This window comes from Cryptomeria japonica, chromosome 7, assembly GCF_030272615.1.
Source record: "Cryptomeria japonica chromosome 7, Sugi_1.0, whole genome shotgun sequence".
Lineage (NCBI taxonomy): Eukaryota > Viridiplantae > Streptophyta > Pinopsida > Cupressales > Cupressaceae > Cryptomeria > Cryptomeria japonica.
Window position 1 is genome coordinate 851031214 of NC_081411.1, and position 22692 is coordinate 851053905.

The 22692-nt window shown below is 32.8% G+C and overlaps 3 protein-coding genes across 4 annotated transcripts; 1 reads left to right on the forward strand and 2 right to left on the reverse strand.

Moving 5' to 3' along the window:
* Positions 1-220: 220 nt before the first annotated feature.
* LOC131028905 (uncharacterized) lies at positions 221-1004 on the forward strand. The gene has a single exon (XM_057959280.1). It carries the CDS (start codon positions 591-593, stop codon positions 1002-1004), a length of 414 nt encoding a protein of 137 aa, XP_057815263.1. The 5' UTR covers positions 221-590.
* A 2962-nt stretch (positions 1005-3966) lies between these two features.
* On the reverse strand, positions 3967-4965 carry LOC131028933 (protein IQ-DOMAIN 20-like). Its single transcript, XM_057959308.2, has 2 exons — positions 4698-4965; positions 3967-4477 (listed from the first exon to the last, which is right to left on the reverse strand). Exons 1-2 carry the CDS (start codon positions 4899-4901, stop codon positions 4310-4312), a joined length of 372 nt encoding a protein of 123 aa, XP_057815291.1. The 5' UTR covers positions 4902-4965; the 3' UTR covers positions 3967-4309.
* Positions 4966-13383: 8418 nt separating this feature from the next.
* LOC131028932 (protein IQ-DOMAIN 20-like) lies at positions 13384-14472 on the reverse strand. 2 transcript variants are annotated; one of them, XM_057959307.2, is made up of 2 exons: positions 14189-14472; positions 13384-13752 (listed from the first exon to the last, which is right to left on the reverse strand). In XM_057959307.2, exons 1-2 carry the CDS (start codon positions 14390-14392, stop codon positions 13630-13632), a joined length of 327 nt encoding a protein of 108 aa, XP_057815290.1. In that variant the 5' UTR covers positions 14393-14472; the 3' UTR covers positions 13384-13629. The 2 variants fall into 2 exon arrangements, with proteins under 2 accessions (XP_057815290.1, XP_057815289.1); XM_057959306.2 differs by having other exon boundaries at positions 13384-13797; positions 14189-14462.
* Positions 14473-22692: the final 8220 nt, after the last annotated feature.

Consider the following 22692-nt stretch of genomic DNA (forward strand, 5'->3'; position numbering starts at 1 on the left):
ATTTACCATATATAATATAAAAATGTGACAAAACTGAATATTGTAAATATAAGTATCTGAAAATAAGGTACTGGTATAGTGTTTATAAAATAATAATTTCCTCTTTTTACAATTGGGGAAAAAGTATTATTAGAATAGAAAAACAAAATTCAAGCGAAGGATAATGAAATTCACAAAGGTTGAATAAAAAGAATAATAGTACGGTAGCGACGAGTAATAATAGAATCTACATATACACAGACAGCAGGCAGACGATTTTTCCAATTCTCTCATTGGGTAACCCGTCCATTACTGTTAAAAACGCCAATCTCAAAATCAGATTCTACATAGCCTCCAAAATCAGTCATGGCCAACGGCGATTATTTCCGCACAGGTTGTATGTCACATTTAAAGAAACCCCATTCACAAGGGAACAAAATCATCCGGTCCATCTAAGGAAAGATGGTGGATTTCCCAACGGTCCCAAAGAAACTATAAATAACTTACAAACTAAGCTCTCCAAACACAAGAAAATAAGATCAGAGTGCACTCAAAACTCAATCTACGCTTTCTTATTAGGTTGACATTATTGAAAGTGATCAGAAGGCCCAATGGCTTCAGAAAGAGAGGGAGCTGTCGTAATGAAGGGGCACACAGAAGGGATGAAGCAGGCTGCGGCTCTGCTGAAGGAATTCGGGCTTCCAGAAGGACTGTTGCCTCTTGCAGATGTGGTAGAGGTGGGTTATGTGAAGAGCAGTGGTTACATGTGGATTTCTCAGAAGAAGAAGGTGGAGCACACTTTCAAGCTCATCTCTAAGCAGGTCAGCTATGATACTGAAATCCGTGGGTATATTCAGAATGGCCGTATAAAGAAGCTGAAGGGAGTGAAGGCCAAGGAGTTGCTCATTTGGGCTCCTGTGGGTGACATCACTGTGGAGAGCCCTCCCACTGGGAAAATACAGTTCAAGAGTCTGGCCGGCATTACTAAGACTTTTCCAGTCGAGGCCTTTGCTGCAGGGCAGTGAGGCCTTGCACTCATTAAAACTGCTTAGTATTGCATAGATTGTCTTACCCGCCAGCCTGATTTGTTCGTTGCGCCTTTTATTATTATTAAATCTAGGCTTTGAATCACTTAGTATGATTTGCTAGCAAGATATAGGAATTATTCGTATTCTCCATTCATTGTATGAGATGCAGATGCATCTTCATCTTATGTTTACTATAATGTAACCGTGCGTTTGATCAGATTGCTTCACTTTCAAATGTTTGAATGTTTAGTTTGTTCTTTTATTCTGTAAACAAAAACAGAGGGACGCAGCTATTCTGGTTTTTAAAAAATCATGATTTTTGTATAACATGAAGGTTATACGCATGTTATTGACCGTTGATTTTGTCATTTATCGCTGCGATTTTTTCAGTTGTCAATATCACAGTCTACTGATGAAGTTGAATGGTTCCAAATGAGCCCACCAAGGAATGGATACCCCTCAGTCTCCTGTCCCCATATCTCAATTAAAAATTTATAAAAAAAAAATAAAAATATTATGTTTTTTTTTTTAAATTTGAAGTATTGTATAATGTAAGGAAATTTGTTTTCTTGAAATTAATTGTATTTATATACATTCTAGTTGGATTTTTGAATTTAAAAAAATAAAAATGATATTAGTAAGATTATTTTATTTTTAATAAAATGTGAAAAATCTTTCGATATATATAATTTTTATTATAAATTATATTTAAAAAATTACATAAAAGAAAAAATTGATATGTTGAATAAAATAAATAAAAAATATATAATTTATCATATTTTAAAATTTTAAACGATATATTAAGTAAGGAGAAATAATAAAGAGAAATCATAAAATTTAAATAGTATTTATTTGATTAGTTTGGTCAATTGTTCCTCTATATTATTATGAAATAATCCAATCTTAATTTAGAAACATTAAAATTTATATAAAATATAATTTTTTTATAAGACTATGCACATTGAAATTTGGAAGTATATATCAAAAAATTGTTGAATGTTTTAAATGAAGTAATATTGTTCAATTAAATAAATGTAATTAATAGATATAAACTAATTTAGATTAATTAACTTTTTTTAATGGGAATAAAAGGAATGAGTTTCTCAAGGGTTTTCTAATTTTTTATTTTGGTACTTCCCTCTATATTTTTTGCTCATCTATTTATCCTAGTTCTATATCAATAGATCTAGATAGTGTTATGAAATCTATGTTGTTTTGGTAATAAGAAAAAATGGAGTTTATAAAGAATGTATTAATTTTTTAGGAAGGATTGTGATATGTGTAATCTTTAACATGTAATTTCTTGAGGATTTGTACACATGCATTTAAAAAAAATAAAAAAATGTTATAACTTTCTAAAATACAATTTAGAATACTTCATAGTCATATTTATGAATGAATTTGATAAACATATGGTTTTAGTGGAAACCCTTGTTTTTATCAAAATGTTTCTTTATCCAAAAGGGTTTCAAAACATCTTAAAAAACATTCGCTATGACATTGGTTTGGATATAGCCTCCGAAGTTGTGATCCTATCTATTTTTGGAGTGATTGTGAAAGCCTTTTGGTCAAACCCTTCTCATGGAATATAGTTTTGCTAATTGATTGGCCTTGTCTCCCATTTAATTTTTTCTAAATTTTTCATCCTTTCAAGTTGGAATTTCTCTTCAATATTTAGAAAGATACAACTTTAACTCTCTTTTTAGGTTGTTTGGTTCATGTTCACTTTCCTTATATACTAAAGTTGTGATTTTTTCTAGTGTGCTTATGTAGATTGAAATGCTTGCTCACAATATTGCACTAGAAGTTGTGCATTTGTAGATGATTTTTTATCACTAGGGTAATGCTCCCTACATGATTGCCAAGGTTCCAACTCTTGTATCCTCCCCGCCTCATGGGTATATGCATGGATTTGTTTAATCTACTAGATGAGATCAAGAATCTTAGTCCCAAGGCTTGAAGGATCGTGCTATTCATGGGTGACCTCCATTATTGTGGATACCTTTTGCCACATTTCATAGGCATAGTGCTCTAAGCTATCCAAACTTTGCCAAGCTCCTTCACCAATAGTTGGTTATTTCCCTTATTCATGCTTCATAACTTTTTTTATGAATAATATATTATCGTCATTTAATTAAATAAAAAATAAAAAAAACAACTTCGTATATAGATTGTGGAAACCTAATATCATTAACTTCTTTATATATATATATATATATATATATATATATATATATATATATATATATGTATATGTATATGTATATATATATATATGCTAAATAAAGCAACTATAGACCTATGTCAAAGCTGTACCCTAATTATGCTAAATTAAGCAACTTTTCACCTCTCAGATAGTCCTTACTACAAATAGGCCGCCTTAAATATCGTCCTTAGACTGAAAGGTCTCTAGGTACATCGTTTACAAGAAAGGAGACACATTGCCATATCAATCTGCCCTACTCTAAATATATCGTGGAATGGAAGCAAAAAATAGCACTCAAATTCTAATCTAATCCATGTCAGGTAAAAATACAATTAGCGCCCATTATCAAATCTTAAACAACCCATCGATTTTAAAACACAAAATAATTGTTCAGCTTTAAACCTGTTCAATTCAGATAAAAGTATCTATGGCTTTATGCAAATTGCAACTAAAAATACTCAAATCAAAGAAAATAAAATCTACAAATGCTGCAACTCTTGATGATTAAATTTTCATTATCTGATCTGAAAATAGATAGAATTATCTTATAACTCAAGACATAATAATCCTTTTAAATTGAACTTCTACTTTTGACAGCCATTTGTCTTTAAATTTAAGGCCTGTTTCTACAAGATCTCAGATAAAATAAATCATAATGATTTTATGTCCTTCAAATGGTATGACCAAGCAACAGGGAGGCCAGAAAACAAATTATAAAAAAGATTTAACATTCATAAGGATCATTTGTTAAGAGTGTCAAACTAGGTGATCAATTTTTCAGAAAACTTCCATGACCATGGCCAAAAACAACAAATCATTTCTCACAAAACACATGGCAATAACAGTTAATCTTAAGCATAAGCACCACTACCAAAAGATGGTGAAGGATCATCACACAGAGGGTAATTTAATCCAAAGAGATCAGATCAGTCTTGCTTATAAAGGAATTACAAGATTACTACTAATTAAATGTTGAAAGATCATCACACAGAGGGCAATTCAATCCAGAGAGATCAGATCAGTCCTGCTTATAAAGGAATTATAAGATGACTACTATTACTATAGAAAGTTTCATACGAAGTGGCTGCTTAAAACATTACTGAGTATTGTTTATGAATAACTGTTTTGAACGGAGGCGAGCCTGTAGACTCATGAGGGTCTCCATTCGATGCAAAGCTAAGTGCACCTGCCGCCTCACCAAATACCCACGAAACACAGCCTGTAATTTCACCAACGCTTTCAGTACACTGAATGCCTGCTTTGCCTGCCATTACAACACACAGATTAAAAGCATTTGGAGAGAAGATTTCTACGGTTTATGTTAAATTCATATATTCTGCTTTTGAAGAATTTTTTTCATCAATGTTTCGAATCACTTTGAATGCTGATGCAAAAAAGTTTTACAGAATTGAACCTACAAACACTAATGCAAAAAAATCTACATAACTGAATCTAGAAACAGAATATATGCAATTGTTTGTTACCAGATAGCCTCGATAAGCTGCTTGGATTTTGATAGCTGCGTGCTCCTCTCTTGACCATCCCAAATCTACCTCGCTCATACTTCTCTGCAGTGCACTTGTTTTAGCTATTTGTGGTGACCCATTCCAAGCTGGTGTTGTATGGATGGAAGAAGGGGATTTGATACTGCTTATTATGAAATCTTTCACACTGCTCTCCTTCGCCATATCTCAACCAAAATCAGAATAAGCGTTTAAATCCTGAGAATTGTGATTAAATAAGGAAAGCAACCGCGTATGAGTGATCTGGCTTAGGTAAGAAAGATCACACAGTGTGAGAAACATGAGGTGTTGTGTTGAATTTCCAATGTCCATACGTAAGATTCAGTTGCTTTGTAAATTTTGTTATTCCCAAAATATTAGCTGTTTTATATTATAATAATTTTTAACAGTGAAAGAGTGGTAATCATGGAAGACGTTAGCTGTATATAGATGGGTATTCGAAAATCCAAAGAGATTACTTACATAAGAGATGACTTTTGTGAAGAACTCGAACTTTTTAATATTGGAACCTGTTTATATGCTCTCTTACTTTTTTAATATAGAAAATCTGAAATACAACTCACATATTTCATTTTTCTAGATGTGTATAAAACCGTTTATACCTGTTCCTGTGCTTCCGGCATTTAGATTAACAGATAAGAATAATAGCAGCATAGTATCGTCCCCCTGGACGATATAATTATTTTTTACAGTTGTAGGAAATTGTTATCCAATTTCTAGAATGCACCAAGTATCTATTAAAATGTATATATAATATATAAGAAATAATGATATCTTGATGCATTCTAGGAATTGGATAGCCATTCTTCAAGAAAAATACAAATATCAGCCTACACAGTTAGATTACTTTACAGCTGGAATGAAAAAACTCAAAACTTCCAGAACAAATAGAAAAATCCACCAATAAGATTAATCTTGTTGAAGAAAATACTCAAAAATTTAAGTTGACCAAGGCAAACCATGAAGATCAGCCAATACAGTTAAATTTATTTATTGAACAAAGGAACACTAATTACTTTTCATATCCACTAAGCATAAATTTGATGGGTGTATGCCCATATTTATACTTTCTATCTTTGAAGTATTTGGCAGGTCATGAACAATTCAAAAGGGTTAGTAGTTATACATGTAGTTTATGAAATTTTTTATGATCAAAGTGTGTATTAATATTTATAATAAATAATATTATATATATTTATTAAAAAAAGGGTGGGTGAATATAAAATTGCATTCTTAGATTTCATATGGGTAAATGTTCATATCATAAGAACAAAAATAAATAAAGAAATCATTAAGTGGCAACAATAGTAGCATGGGGGAGGAGGAGGAGGATCCCAATCAATCAATTTACTCAAAACATTAGCAGGGTCTCAAGTATTTGTAAGAGGGTCTTAACCTTCATCATCCTTATCTTTATTTTTATCTTCTTCTTCAGGGGATATCGAAATAACAAGATCTAGCCAAGGAAACTTGTTGGAATCACACTAGCTATACACTCAACCAAAAGGCCCCTTAGAAGTCCCCCTATGAGAAGCAGAGAGGTGGAATGTCAATAAGAAAAACATATTAGTTGTTTTATATTATAATGGTTTTTAATAGTGGAGGAGTGATAATCATGAAAAACATTAGTTGTACGTGAATAGGTATTTGAAAATTCAAAGAGATTACTTACATAATAGGTTCAAGGAGATTTTATGGAAATGGTCTCTCAATCTATATCAAAATATGTACACTGAGATTGATAATCCTCTTCCAATGAGCATCGCTCTAAAAGTTGATAAGGTAGAGTAGATCTAATATTTTGGTTATTAAGCTTTCCTTTAAATTGGTCTAATTGTCATGAATACATGTATATCTTGTTCCAGAGTGGCCAAACCTTAATAAAAAAATATAATCACAAATCAATCATGAATTTCTTTAAAGTACATAACCAATGATCATAATATCATTTAGTCTCTTACATTGTTGATCTATCTCAAATCAACAACTCCAACTATTTCTAGAAATAAGTAACAAAGATGTCTAGGGTAAATAATACTATTACTTGTATCAAGGTTTTATGGCGTAAGGACCATCTAGTCAAAGTTTCTTATGAAGTTTTTTAATTATGACTACGAATTGAGACCATTTTTGGTGCCGCATGTCACTAACCCATAAAATTTGGAGTATATAGGACAACTACATTGTTCAAAGTCTCATTAATCATTGATTAATGATAATGTGTTCAAGTCTTGTTTAATAAGGGATACTAAAAAGAAGGTAATATATTCAATATTCATATGTACTATTTAACCCTAGACAACGGTCTTACATTGATCAATATGGATTGTTATATGGTCACACTAATGAATTTTAATAATATAGTTGAAATACTAGTGAATTAAGCTTGATTTATTTTCAATCGATCTTTATTATATTTATAAAAGAATTTGATACAATCAAGTCAATTAACTATCGTTTGAGGGAGAAATTGAAAGGAAGATGGGTGAGAACAAGCGAGCTGTTGGGAACAAACGAGCTAGGGTTTCTGTGGGTGAAGACTCAGGTGAAGGGGATGAGGACGATGATGTAGATAGGTTGGGAGAAGGTCTTTTCCTTTCAGCATGTGCTCGTTGTTTATCCCCGCGTGTCGGTTTTGCTTTTAGTTGCAGTTTTCTGAAGATCTAGGCTATCTATGGTGGGGAAGGAAGTGATCTTTTCCTCCTATTTTCCATTGATCTCCTTGGTAAGGGTTGGGGACTGCTAGCTTTTTTGGGGTGCTGGAGGCAGGGCTTTGTCTAGTTATAGGAAGGTGCGACTATTTTGGTGGGTGCTCTTGGCTTCGGGTGTGAGCTAAATGCTTTGCAGCTTTGGAGATGAAAGCCCTAGTCTTTTGGGGTTGGGGTTTTCTCTTTCTGTGGTTGGTCTTCTATGGGTTTTTCTCTGCTCAGTTTTTGTGGGGCTTTCACTAGTGTGGGTGGTTTGGTTGTTTTGGATGATCCGTCGCTTATGTTCATTGGTTTTTTTGTGTGGACCCTTTGTTCTCTCCTAGTTTAGTCCTTAGTGAGGGTTGTTTATGCTCTACCTGTCAGTTGTCATGGATCTTTGTATGAGGTGTTTTTCTCTCCTATGGAGGTGGAGTGGTAGCATGGGTTATGGGTTGTCTTTGAGTTGTTTGGGAAATAGGGTTGCTCTCTTTCTTGTCCTAATGAGGTGGAGAGTAGGTGTGGGAGAGTTTCTCGGTTGCTGCAGTTCATGTTTTTGGTTGAGGGAGCCGGTCAAAACCCTCATGGTTTTCTTCATAGACGGTTTTAGGTTTACTATTTTTCCCCTAGTTCCTAGAATGGTTTGCTAGTTGTGGGAGCTTGTAAAAACCCTCTTGGCCAGATTGCACTTTCAGGACAAGATGTTTTTTTCTGGGCCTTAGCAGGTTGTGGGAGCCTTGTAAAACCCACTTTCTTGTCGACCTGTGTCCCTTCTTGTCCTATTGAGGTGGAGACTAGGTGTGGAGGAGCACGTTGGTTGTTGCAATTCGTGCTACTAGTTGAGGGAGATGGTCTCAACCCTCATGGTGGTCTTCACATATGGTTATGGGTTCACATTTTTACCATTGTGTCCCAAAATAGTTTGCTAGTTGTGGGAACCTGTAAAAACCCTCTTGGCCAGATTGTGCATACAAGTAGTGCTGCTATTTTTTGGGCCTTAGAAAGTTTTCTGTGACTGGCTAGTTGCTAGCAATTTTCAAGGGCCCAGTCTGGCCATTGTTTGTTTTTGGTTAGGTATTAGCTGTATGGTATTTTATGGCCAGGAGCTTCTCTTATCAGGTTGTGGGAGCCTTGTAAAACCCATTAATCATGTTATGGGTGCCTGGAAAAACCCTTGGTATCTGTTGAAGGTTAAGGGAGCCTTGATAAAACTCTTGTGCTAGTGAAAGGCTCTGGCCTTCTACCTTTCTAGCTAGGTTTCATTCATATCACTTTGTTGCTAGACTGGTTTTAGGTTGTTGATTATCTTTGATGTATCTTTTGCAGTAGTTTGTTTTGAGTTTCATATCCTAGTAAAATCCGAGGGTTTTGGGTCCCTTCAAAACCTACTGTAAGGAGCTTTGGGTCCCCTCAAAACCTGTTTATCCTAATCAAAAACTATCCTTTGAGTTTTCCTATGATTCGATGATCTTGGATTGATATTTCATATCCTACACCTTTGAAAGGTTATATTGTAGGTCACATGCCCAAATCTTTTGCACTTAGGTAAATCATGAAAAGATATTAACATGCTAATTTACATCTTTCTAGTTTACCCATAATTATTGATCTTGTATCATTCAATATAAGATGTTAGATATATAATAATTTTGCAATCAAGTTTTGGGTCCAAAAAAATGGTTAGTAAACCTTGTAAAAGGGATTTGGTTTAATATGTCTTAAATCTATTTGTTAAGTACTGAGTACATGGTTTTCTCTTATGGGAACATGTAATAAGAAAAAATAAATACTCACCAAATTTCATCCAAACGACATATAAGAATGGTAGGCCCATTCTATCTATATAGAAAACACCCACTGATAAGTTATTTGCAGTGAATTTTCATTGTTGTTTCTTCACTAAATATCACAATCAAATTGAATTAGGAAAAAAAAAAGTAATGGTATTTACTTTTGCGCTTCTCCATTTTACTAATAATCATATATCATGTATCAATCAATATGTGTCATCAAATTTGGTTGACATTTAATAAATTTAAGTGATCAATATAGTTCGAATAGTCAAAATATTTTAAATATCTCTTCAATAGTTGGCCTTTTCTTTAAAAAGGCTAGAATTTTCATATATTTTTTATCTTGAAAAAAATAAAGTGTATGCAATCAAATCAACTACTATTCCATTAACTAAGAACTTGGTTAAGGATATTTTAAAATACTGTATGGTGAAATATAATACATAGTAATTTGTTAATTGATTCACTCTAGTAATATAATGACGATCTACATAATAGATCTTAAGGGTGAATATTCCTATGATCCATTGAATTAAGTCACAATATTAAGGGATAGCTAATAGTTTGAGGGGAATGTTTCAAATTGTCTAAAGGGTGAACATGAAGAAATTGTATAGGAATATTTATCTCCAAGGTAAAATAAAATAGTAACACACGTCTCAAGTTGTGATTATATGAAAGAACTAGCATATTATGTGAATTTCATGGGGAACCTTAGTAAAGTAAACTTCTATCAAGATATAAATTTGATGCCATATGGCACAATCTTGATAGTGGTATATAACCAACTAATGTGATGCATCTTATAATTACAGGAATATACTAGTTTCATATATATTGAAGGTAATTAAATACTAACCATCAATTATCATCAAAACTAAAAAGATAAAGGGGGAGCTCTAATGGAATGTTGAGAGGAATGAGGAATTAACACATGATAGTTTTACATTGATTACAATATTAGCTAGTGATGCAGGAGCATCCGAGAGGGTGACAATAAATAATATTGCACTTTTTTTGGACAAAGGACAACACCAAATAAGGTTTACACAATGAGATAAAAATGTTTATTTCTCAATTTTGAAAGAGAGAATGTTAACAATATTCCATAGCCAGTAAATGATGAGGGGAGTTGAAGAAGCAAAGAACACATACGCAGGAATAAAATCATTGGTAAAAAATAAATAAAGAAAAGTTAAATGAATGGAAAATGTGTGGTAGAGGAAGTAAGATGGGCATAGAGAAGAATTAAAGAGAAAACAAAAAGGCAAGAAAAAAAATTAAAATTTTTATGAGGATAAGGTGCAGAAGAAAGATATGAAGAGTTTTAAGATTGCAAATTTAAGATGGAGTGAATAGAATGTTGGAATTGTAATTTCCTCACATGCATAAGTTGATTTCTAGTCTAAGTTCATTGCATGAGATAAAAGTAGAATTTTGATAATTTCTCTCACTTACATGAGAAGTTTGAGTTTATTGCATGAGATAAAAGTAGAATTTTGGTAATTTCTCTCACTTACATGAGAAGTTTGAGTTCATTGTATGAGATAAAAGTAGAATTTTGGTAATTTCTCTCACTTACATCAGAAGAACTGTAGTTTGTTGGAGCTGAAAATAAGAGTTCTAAAAATAGGATTTACATCAAGATGCTATTTACAATTGTAGATATGTTTTTCTAAAAATATAATTTGAATCAAATAGATAAATATATCTATACTTGAATATATATTCATCACTTCTATTTTTAGTTGACATTCAATGTGTCAAAGACCTCTACTTTTTGAGGTAGAATTGTAATGTTTTCTTTGTCTCTGATCTTCTAAGATCAATTAATCCTCGATCTCGTGATCAAGAAAGTTTTGTAATTCATTTAAATGAATAGAATTTTTTATCTATTATTGAGCAACTTTTATGTGGTTTTTTAATTTATTTTGCGAAGGCATGCAAGATGAAGGGAGCGAAGCTAGCACTAGGAAAAGGAGGAGAGGACATGACTTGGGGGATAGATTGGTCCATATAGGAGCATACATTAAAGAATTTAAAATCTGCAAGGTGAGAACAATGAAATGGAGGCGACTTAGAGAAGAGAAGCCAACACATGTAGAATGAGGAAGAAAGGTGCCCAAGTAAAGATTGTTAGAGTGCACAAGATATTTAATAGTTTTGGCAAGCATAGTAAATGGTAAGGGGCATAAGGGAAGAGTTTTAAAGAGTCAAAGAAATTCAAACTAAAATGCAACATAAAATAGAGTGTGTTGGAATGTAAGCTAGGTGTGGAGGAATAAAACTGGATGTGTGTCGCGTTGAGTTTAGTAAGAGAATGGAGGGCACTAAAGAGAGAGGAAGTGCATGAGATAGGTTTTCTTACTTTGGCATCCTTTCAAAGTGGAATTTCTCTTCAATATTTAGAAAGATAGAAATTTAACTCTTTTTTTAGGTTATTTAGTTGATGTTCATTTTCCATGTACACTAAAGCTGTGATTTCCTCTAATGTACTTATGTTGATCCAAGTATAGGCTTAACAGATTGCTCTAGGAGTTGTGCATTTGTAGGAGATCCTTGATCTCTAGGGTAATGCTCCTTGCATGTTTGTCAAGGTTCCAACTCATGTCTCTTCCCCATCTCATGAGAATATGTATGGATGTGATCAATCTACTAGATGAGATCAAGAATCTTAGTCCCAAGGCTCTCAGTCACAAGGCTCAAAGGATCCTTCTACTCATTGCTGGCCTTAGTTGTCTTGATCACCTTTTGCCACTTCTTGTGGGCATAGTGCTCTTGGATAGCAAGGCTTTGGCAAGCTCCCTTTCCTAGAGTTATGTGTTTCCCTTATTCAAGCTTTATAGCTTGTTGATGAAGACAAAGTGTAGATGAGGGTGCTCTTACTAGCTAAGATCCTATTGATGACAGTTTCACTCTTATTGAATATAGGAAAAATTAAATGATTATGATCATTCTTCTATTTTTACTACTCTGGCTACTTAGCCTTTTATTAAATAGATGTTCAAGACTAATCCTACTTTAAATATTATTTTCTTTTGTTTGAACTTGATCCCTTAAACTCTAAATATGTTCCTCTCTACCAACTACTTTTTGTCTACCAACTACTTTTTTTATGAATAGTATATTATTATCATTTATTTAATAAAAAGCGATCTATGCTAAATACATCAGTTGTATACATATGTCAAAGTTGTTCAAAGCCTTAAAGGTCTAAGGGTAAGGTCCCATGGAGAGGAAACTCCCTAAAAATTCATTGGGTGCTGCTGAGATTTTTTATGAATATTTTGAAGTTGGTGGTCCCATGAATTTAGTAGTGCGGTTCAGCTTAAAAGTTTAAGCTCCAAAATTTAGGGAAGCTAATGGTCTCATGAATAATGTTGAAAAAACCCTAAGGTGGTGGAACGAATTTCACCTGCTGAAATATACAGTCTTAAAAAAAAAACTACTATTTTTCAAAAAAACATCCAAATAATCATATAGCATAATTACATTTATTTACCTCTAAACTCCTACTCCCTAAAACTAGATCCCAAAGCTCTGATGAGACCTTACCCTAGGTACATCATTTACAAGAAAGTTAGATACATCGCCATATCAATCTGCCCTACTCAATTGTGGAATGGAAGCAAAAATGAGCAACTCATATTCGAATCTAATCCATATCAGGTGAAAAAACAACTATTGCCCGTTATTAAATCTTAAACAATCCATCGATTTTAAAGCAGAAAATAACTGTTCAGTTTTAAAACCCGTTGAAATTAGATTTAAAAGTATCTATGGCATTATGCAAATTGCAACTCGAAATACCCAAACCAAAGAAAATAAAATCTGATCTGACATATGCAACTCGCGCTGGTTAAAGTTTCATTATCTGATCCGACATGTACAAAATTTTGGTATAGATAAAATTTTCTTATGATTCAAGATATAGTAATCCTTTCAAAGTGAACTTTTACTTTTGACAGCCGTTTGTCTTTAAATTTGAGGCCTGTATCTACAAGATCTCAGATAAAATAAATCATAGTGATTTTCTGTCCTCCTTCAAATGGTGTGACCAATCAACAGAGAGGGCAGAAAACAAATGTTAAAAGAGATTTAACATTCATAAGGATCATTTCTTGGAGTCTCAAACTAGGTGATTAATTTTTCACAAAACTCCCCTCACAATCGCCAAAAATAACAAATCATTTCTATTTTTACAAAGATGAATTTTTCAAAACATTTCTCACAAAACCCATGGCAATAACCTTTCATCAAACCAATATAAATCCGAAGCACAAGCAACAGTACCATAAGATGGTGAAACATCATCACACAGAGGGTAATTCAATCCAAACAGATCGTATCAGTGCTGCATAAAAAGTAATTATGAGATTATTATAGAAAAGTTCATACGATGTGTCTACTCTAACATTACTGATTATTGTTTATGAATAACTGTTTTGAACGGAGGCGCGCCTGTAAACTCATGAGGGTCTCCATTCGATGCAAAGCTAAATGCACCTGCCTTCTCACCAAATACCCACGAAACACAGCCTGTAATTTCACCAACGCTTTCAGCACACTGAATGCTTGCTTTGCCTGTCATTACAACACAGATGAGATTTTCACAATCCATGTTATATTCTACTAAAATTTTCTGGATTCGATAGTGTGAATTTTTTCTTATCAACATTTTGAATCACACTCTGTGATTCATCATCAGAATGAAAGAATTCCAAAAAGATGATATCCTGATGATGAATCATCTCTTTGGCATTCTTTCATCCTGATGATGAATCACAGAGTGTGATTTGAAATATTGATGGGAAAAAAATATACACAATCGAATCCAGAAAATTTCAAAAGAATATCATCTCTTTGAAATTCTTTCATCCTGATGATGAATCATGGAATGTAATTCAAAACGACACAATCAAATCCAAAAAATTTCAAAAGAATATAAAAGAAATGAAAAACAACTTTTTCTTACCAGATAGCCTCGATAAGCTGCTTGGATTTTGATAGCTGCGTGCTCTTCCCTTGACCATCCCAAATCTATCTCGCTCGTACTTCTCTGCAGTGCACTTGTTTTAGCTATTTGTGGTGACCCAGTCCAAGCTGGTGTTGTATGGATGGAAGAAGGGGATTTGATACTGCTTATTATGAAATCTTTCACACTGCTCTCCTTCGCCATATCTCAACCAAAATTAGAAATGAGTGTTTAAGTCCTGAGAATTATGATTAAATAAGTAAAGCAACCGCGTATGAGTTATCTGGCTTAGGTAAGAAAGATCACACAGTCTGAGAAACATGAGGTGTGTTATGTTGAATTTCCAATGTCCATACGTAAGAATCAGTTGCTTTCTAAATTTTGTTATTCCCAACATATTAGCTGTTTTATATTATAATGATTTTTAACAGTGAAAGAGTGGTAATCATGGAAGACGTTAGCTGTATATAGATGGGTATTCGAAAATCCAAAGAGATTACTTACATAAGAGATGACTTTTGTGAAGAACTCCAAATTTTTTATATTGGAACCTGTTTATATGTTCTCTAACTTTTTAATATAGAAAATCTCATATACAACTCACATATTTCATTAAAATCTGATATACAACTCACATATTTCATTTTTCGAGATGTGTATAAAACCGTTTATACCTGTTTCTGTGCTTCCAGCATTTAGATTAACAGATAAGAATACTAAGCAACATAGTCAGCCTGGAATCGATGATCTGTCAACTGGAATATATAAGGTAGTGATGTCTTGGTACATTCTAAAGGCTGTATAGCTATTTCTTAAGAAAGTATAAATATTAATTAACACGGTTAGATTACTTTTCAGTCAACTGGAATATATAAGGTAGATGTCTTGGTACATTCTAAAGGTTGTATAGTCATTTCTTAAGAAAGTATAAATATTAATTAACACAGTTAGATTACTTTTCAGCTGGAGGGAAAAACTCGAAACTTGCAGACTAAATAGAAAAGTCCACCAATAAAGTTAGTATTATTTAAGAAGATACTTGAAATTTTACATGGACCAAGGCTAACCATGAAGATCAGCCAATGAAGTTAAATTTGTTTATTGAACAAAGAAACACTAATTACTTTTACTGCCCGCTAGACATAAATTTGATGGGCGTATGTCCGTAATTATACATTTCTATCTTGAAATATAATTAGAAATTTATGAAGAATATATCACATGAAAGGTGAAGTAGGCAGGTTGTGAACAATTCAAAAGGGTTAGTAGTTATATGTGTAGTTTAGGAAGTTTTTTATGATCAGAGTGTGTATTAATATTTACATAAAAATAATATTATAAATATTCATTAAAAAAGGTGTGTGAACATAAAATTACATTCTTAGAGTTCATAGGGGGCAAATGTTTATATATTGTAAAACATATTTAAAAATAAATAAATAAATCATTAAGCAACAACAATTGTAACAAAGGTTGGGATGACCCCTCAACGCAGTAGTTAGCTGCGAGCCTCCTACATGGGAGGTCTTGGGTTCGAGTCTACTCGATTGGTTCTTCTAGGGAAAAGCTAAAAATATCGCTTTGGTTGTGACTTAGGTACTCGTTTGTAGTGCAATTAGGTACCTCCCCCAAGGAGTACAAGGTAGTCCCATACTGCTCTAACCCATATGTATACCTATACACAGATGGTTGGCATCATGGACTATAAATGCCCCTTTTCCTTTCCTTATATAAAAAAAAAAATTATAACAAGGGGGGGAGGAGGAGTATCCCCATCAATCAATTTACTTCAAACATTAGTTAGGTCTCAAGTATCCACAAGAGGGTCCTAACTATCATCATCCTTATCTTTATTTTTATCTTCTTTCTCACAGGTTGATGAAATAGCAAGAGCTAGCCAAGGGAACTTGTTGGAATCAAACTAGCTGGACACTCCACCAAAAGGCCACTTCGAAGTCCACCTGTGGGAAGCGAAGATGTGGAGTGTTAACAAGCAATTTATGACCATCCTCATTGACCATAATCTCCTTTGGTGGGGAAAGGAAAAGCCTATGAACAAGCAACACAATTGTCAAAAGTATAAATACTTTGTCCACATTGATGTCTGCAAGGAGGCAAGCAAACCCAAGAAAAGGAGGGAGACATGGGAGCTCTAGCCACAACATAAGGGGCATTTCCCCAGTGGTCAAGGGGCATCTATATGTGAGACACTTCTAGTGCAATTTTATTAGCTTGCACCTAGATCTATAATAACACTTTAGAACAAAAAATTCTTTAAAAACAAGAGAGATATGCTGATCAATAAAGCAGTTAGCAAAAATTGTAATTTTTTTATCTTCCAATATGCTAAAGAGAACATCCACCCTAAAATCATGCTAAATCTAGTTAAAATTGGGAGGGATCTGCAAGGGCAATCCCCCAAAAGAATCATATGCCAAGAGAAAGGGTCTAGTCGGAAAGGCTTTAAAAGTAATGAATTCAAGTTCAAAACTTTTGGGCTCTAGGACATAGCAAGAATAAATGCTTGAAAGACTATAGCTACTCATAGAAAGGGCAACAAGGATCGTATACACCTAAATGAAAATTATAGAGCCCACAGAATGGCCTTGGAAAAGGATACACTAGGAAAGGTGGTCCAATTTCAGCTTCAAAATAATTAACTAAATGGTGTGGAATTAGTGCTACGACACAAAAACGGGTGAACATGTAAATGCCATCTCTAGTTTAAAGCTAGCACCATTGGAAGATGGGGAGAAAACTAATGATAACTATGTTGGGGCTTATTATTGTCACTTGGATATGCACCCTTTCCAAGTACTCAACACAGCTATCCCACAATACATGAGAAGATCTCTTAGAGTGTGGGCTCTGATAACTAAGATCAACCTCCTAAGAGGGTTGGTTCCCTTGGTACTTCACCTAAACTAATACAAACTACTATTATTCTATTGAGGAAAGAGATAGAAGATAGCATCAAATGAAGCCTATGATCTAAGGAGGTGATGCACCAATTGATTTTTACCTACACTTTTTTAGAACTTACACAATATTCTCAAGAACTTAAAATACGACATACACAAGTCAGATTTCACATGTGTCTTTACATAAGTATCTCATAACCAAGCCCAATATCTAGGTCAGCATTTTGAAGAACCTAGAAATATTGTTACAACATAAAATTTACCCTTAGGTAATTGAACACAAGTCATGACCTACAAAAGTACATATTTTCTACATAAAAGTAAGAAAGATAGCACAAAAATCGAGGGGGAAAATAACATCACCACAAGATTACATGAACTATCTTGAGAGATATGTGTTTTGAGAAGGTAAAACATCTTATCTTTATTAATCAAAAGGTACAAAAACATTGAGTACAGGTATAAAAACTATACTTCATCCTCAAGAAAATTATTCTACAATATTGTTCTCCTTGAGAAAAAATAAATTACAATATTGTTAAAAGACTAGAAGGAATTGGTTAACATATTACAATGCTTAGTCTAAAAAGCAAGAACTGGTTAGAAGACTTCCCTATGCATACCCTTGTTCTTCTCAACAACTTCCTAAAATTTTGCATCATGATTTGAGGGAAAAAAATGACAAGTTTTTGCAATAAATAGCTATGTAAAACCTTCTTGGGTGCCAAGGAGACCTATATACTATTTTTACTTCTTGGAATCCTCCCTGGAATGCTCATTTCTAGTGGTGGAGAAAAGTCCTTGTTTGTTTGATCATCATTTATTGATGATGTTTCATAATCTAGTCCTAAATGCTTGCAATCTATTGCACAAGTCACCAAACTACCTTAGATTCTCTCTAATGCTTATGACTAACATATACCTCTCCAAAATAGTATAACCTCAATTGCGAATATTTTAAGGGAACATGTGCAAGAGAGTTTAAAGTAAGTAAAAGACCTAGGAGGGTGTGGGTTCAATCTTTATGGGCTTCTACTCAACACAAATTCAACTTATTAATACTTTCTTTATGCTCACATCAACACAAGATATTATCACCTTTCATCTCTTTGTCACATAGGTATCACCACCTTCTCTCATCTTTGACAAAATATTATTATATTGACTAGGTCTCTAGTCTACTAAACTCTCTTCAAGAAGACTTGTCTCTTAAATTGTCTTTATCCAATTTTCCTTATGTTCAAGCTAAGAAAGTCTTCCTTTGGAATGTGGATCCTCAAGGTTCTTCATAGACTAAATTACAACATTTGTGACTATATGTGTCATTCAAATCATAACCTCCTTCTTCATTCCCTTAGTAACTCCTCATTGGACTATCGCCTCTATTATATTTTTCCTTGTTAAGTTTGACATGGTCTTCTCTTTTCTATCCCTCTTCCCTACCGACCTTTGGCTATCTTGTTGGTCTATATCCTACTAATAACTATCCATGGTAATAATTTGTCTACCATATTTGTATGTTATTATGTGTAATATTCCAAATTAAATTAATTTAATAATTTTGAATTATCAAATTGTAGCAAAGGAAAACTAATGAATGTAACCTATCAATCCAAAACCCTTCAAATTTGAAATCTCTCAAGAACTTCTTTATTAAATTCAATAAACATGCAAATAGGGTAAAGAAAGATATTCACCGAACTTCTTAGAAATTGAACTGAAACTTCATGCAACTAATTTTTAATGTTTAAAACTGATTTTTAACATGAAATACATCATATTTACTGTTAAGTATTGTAGCCAACAATAGAAAACATCTGCAACAACTTATCTCTTAAACAAAGATGGGTGATCTCATAATAGTGGGTTACACATTTTTGCCAAACTCAACATTGAAATCAACATTTTACACAAAATCTTCACTTTCTAACACCTATAGCAGCTAAACCGTTAGGAATTTGAAGATGATGTGAATTAGTGATTTTTGAGATTTTGTCTATAAAATCTAAATGTATTTTAAGAAAAAATGGAATTAATTTTTTTTTGTTGTCTCCTTTGATAACTAGGTTTTAATAGTAAGTAACATTTTTAAAAATTGATGTGCATGATGTCATTCATGACTTTTTTCTATAATGGATAAAAATTTGATTCCTTACACCGATATCTAGTGCTTGCATTTGATTTCATAATTTTTCGTTCAATGTTTTTTTGATTGAGTTTTGAAGTCAAACCAATTATAATCTAGACATAGATGTATGATATCCAACCTAACTTGTTTTGTATATATATTAAAGGAAGCGGGTAATCTCCACACAAAATAGCACTTCGTATAGTTTTTAAAATCTGCAAAACACAATGGATTTTTGCAAAAATTTAAGGAGTGAAATCTTCATTCTCTATATCCCCATTTCTGTTAAACCACAAAAAAATCGACGAAAAAACATTATGTTTTATACATTTGAGAGATTTTTTGGAGTGTCATTTTGTGTGGAGATTAGCCTAGGCTTATATTAAAATTCAATTGTTTTTTGTTGGAACAAGGACATCAATACCTAGTGCCTGGATATTTTTCAGAATTTTTTACTAATTTACTATTTTTTCGCATGTGTAGAACCAAGAACTTGATATTTAGTGGAAAACCTATGTTTAGTAAAACTCAAAAAAAAAATCATAACCAAAATATATTAAAATTATACATGTTAGAAATATTATTTAGAGGACTACGATTATACAACTTGGTTTGTCAAGTTGAATCCATTTTGATCCTCAACCCGAGCTTTGAAAGCCAAAAAGTTGCAAAAAGTTGCAAAGGGATGGTGTAAAGTGAAAATATAGGGTCTTTTCTCGAAGATTCCTTCGTTTGAACAAAGGGGTCTTCAAGTGAAGACCCTAATATGACATAAACAACAAGGTTAACAATTACCTTCAAACGAAGGTCTCCCAATCAAAAAAATATTAATTTTTTTAACAGCCAACCTTTGTTCGAAGGTCTAGCCAACATTTTTTTATTTTATTTCCTAGTGCATATAGATAGAAAAATATTTTTTCGTCTTTTTAAATCAATAGAGCAAGATAAACTCACATTTTTTTCTACGAGGAAAAATTGGAGGAGAAAATCTTTGAGAAAGGAATTGTCAAGTCATGTTTTATAAATAAAGAGATGGGAAACAAAAGGATAAGACAAAATATGAGTGCACAAAACCATTCAATAGAAAATGAGAAAAGAGTATGTGAAGAAAGAATGCAAATATATTATAGGCAAAAACAAAGTATACATCTTTTCTTTTCTATTTAATTAAAAATGTAAATTTTTAGTGGAACCAAAATTATCATTTAATCTTAGGTCACTTGATTTATGCTTAAATATATACGTGCATCAAGATTTCATGTAGTAGGATGTCAGCTAGTTTAGGTCATTCCTCATTTTTTTCTATAATCCCTACCCCTCTGCCTAGAGATCATTGCATACATCTCCCTCTCTCTCCACCTCTCTCTCTCTCACCCACTCTCTTTACCTCTACCTCTCCCTCCCTCTCTCTCTCTCTCTCTATCCCTCTCCCTCTTTCCAACTTTCTCTCTCTCCTTCCTTTTCTACTCTTTTTCTCACCACTATCTTTATCTCTCCCTCCACCTAACTCTCTCTCTATCTCTTACCAAACCCTCACTATCCTTCTCTACCTCTCTCTCCCTCCCAAACACTCTTTCTAAATATATCTCTACCTCTCTGTAGACATTGAAAAATGTTTTCATCATACACTAATTATTCATCCTAATTAATTAAGCAATTCTTTAATTATTTAATTAAGCTAATTATTCTTCTAGACTGACTTATTCATCACATTCAACATTTCTAATTATTTAATTTCTATTCCTTAATTAATTAATTAATCGGTTAATCCTATCTCAAATATTAATTATTTAATTAATTACGATTAATTTCCTTAATTAAATCATCTTTATTTTTTAATTAATCCTATTTCTAATATTTAAATAATTTCATTTAAATTATTTAAATTAATTAACCTTATTCCTCCAATTCCCCAAATTCAAATTTTAAATAATTCCATCTAATTTCATTTCTCTCAAATCCACAATTCCCCAAATGTGGATTTCAATTCATTTCATCTAATTCCAAATCATCAAATTAATATTTCACCAAATCTGAATTTCATGTGCATTTCAGCATTCAAAAGTCCAAATTCAAAGCCAAATTGAAAATGAGAATCAAATTCAATTTCAATCTCCTACAACACATGTTGAAATCATAATTGATTGATCAGATCAATTGACTAATCAGTTAACTCAGTTAACTCTCCAATCTCCCCTTTTCTGATTGATCAATCAATCCACTTATCTCTCCAATCAATTCAGTCATCTAATCCATCAATTTAGTCAATTGACTAATCTATTCAATCCACTATCCAATCTATCTAGTTGACTACCCAATCAAATGAGTTAACAAATCAATCAACTCTGTTAACTGATCAATCTAAATCAGTTCACTCCCAATTAGGACTTGAGTTCAAAATCCCTCCCTATCTCTCATAAAAATCTATATAAACAAGATCAATTTCTCAAATCAAGTTAGATCACACTCTTCAAAGCAATTGCCAATCTATGCAGGAATTTCAGTGCAATACCTAAGAGCCACCCACACAATTTCGTAGAAGAACAATGGAAGCACAAATCAGAAATAGGGAGTTTGAATTCATTTAAAGCTTTCCTTTCTTTCATATTTTATAATCTATTGTGTTATGTTTGATTAGTTAAAGATTTGTGATTGTCTTTACCCCCTAATCAGATTTAATTTTATGATATTCAATCACGAGGACAATTGGTGAACCCGACATGAAACATGCTTACTGATCTGACTTTTTTTTTATTTTTTTGTTGATTTGCAGGGTTGTGCAGGAAATTGAATGCACAATTGCCTTGACAGAAATCCACAATTGCACATTTTGATGTGCAATTGTTATCATTTTCATTCGCAATTGCAAGGATAGCCCATAAATAAAATTTTGTTTAATTGCTTTTCAATTATTTTCATTTGCTAGATTAATCCATTAAAATCTTTCAATTCTATAAAAATTAATTTTTTAGGCATAAAATGTTCCTAACTCCATGCCAGGCAAGGTAACTTTGAAGATTTTAGGTGCAAGGAGGAGGAAATAGCACAACAGACAGCTAAAAGCCTATCACGGGCTTATAAAAGTAGAAAGACAACCTCAAACCATAAACAAAATCCTAGAAAAATTTGACATTTATGATGATGTCGAAGAAATGGGCAACCTCATCTGGAATGACTTCACTAAAAGAGAAAAAATTTCTCTTCCATCTTTTTTTGCTATTTAATTTTTTTTCAAAGTTGCAGGTTTAACTAATGCGCAATTGATCTGACAGTAATTTGCAATTGGTACAGAAATTCACAATTTCTATTATGTTTTTTATTACGAGAAAAACAGGTTTTGAAGGGACCCCGAAACCCTTTACAAAGGAACCATAAAAGATAAAAGCATTAAGAAACTAAATGGGATAGGCAGCAAAAAAAATAGCAAAGTACTGGACAAAAGCTAGCATAAAATT

Coding starts and splice junctions, on each gene's coding strand:
- LOC131028932 (XM_057959306.2), bottom strand. CDS start 14,392: ATGGCGAAGGAGAGCAGTGTGAAAGATTTCATAATAAGCAGTATCAAA. Junction 13,798..14,188: donor CAGCTTATCGAGGCTATCTG/GTAAGAAAAAGT, acceptor TTGTAATGACAG/GCAAAGCAAGCATTCAGTGT.
- LOC131028933 (XM_057959308.2), bottom strand. CDS start 4,901: ATGGCGAAGGAGAGCAGTGTGAAAGATTTCATAATAAGCAGTATCAAA. Junction 4,478..4,697: donor CAGCTTATCGAGGCTATCTG/GTAACAAACAAT, acceptor TTGTAATGGCAG/GCAAAGCAGGCATTCAGTGT.
- LOC131028905 (XM_057959280.1), top strand. CDS start 591: ATGGCTTCAGAAAGAGAGGGAGCTGTCGTAATGAAGGGGCACACAGAA.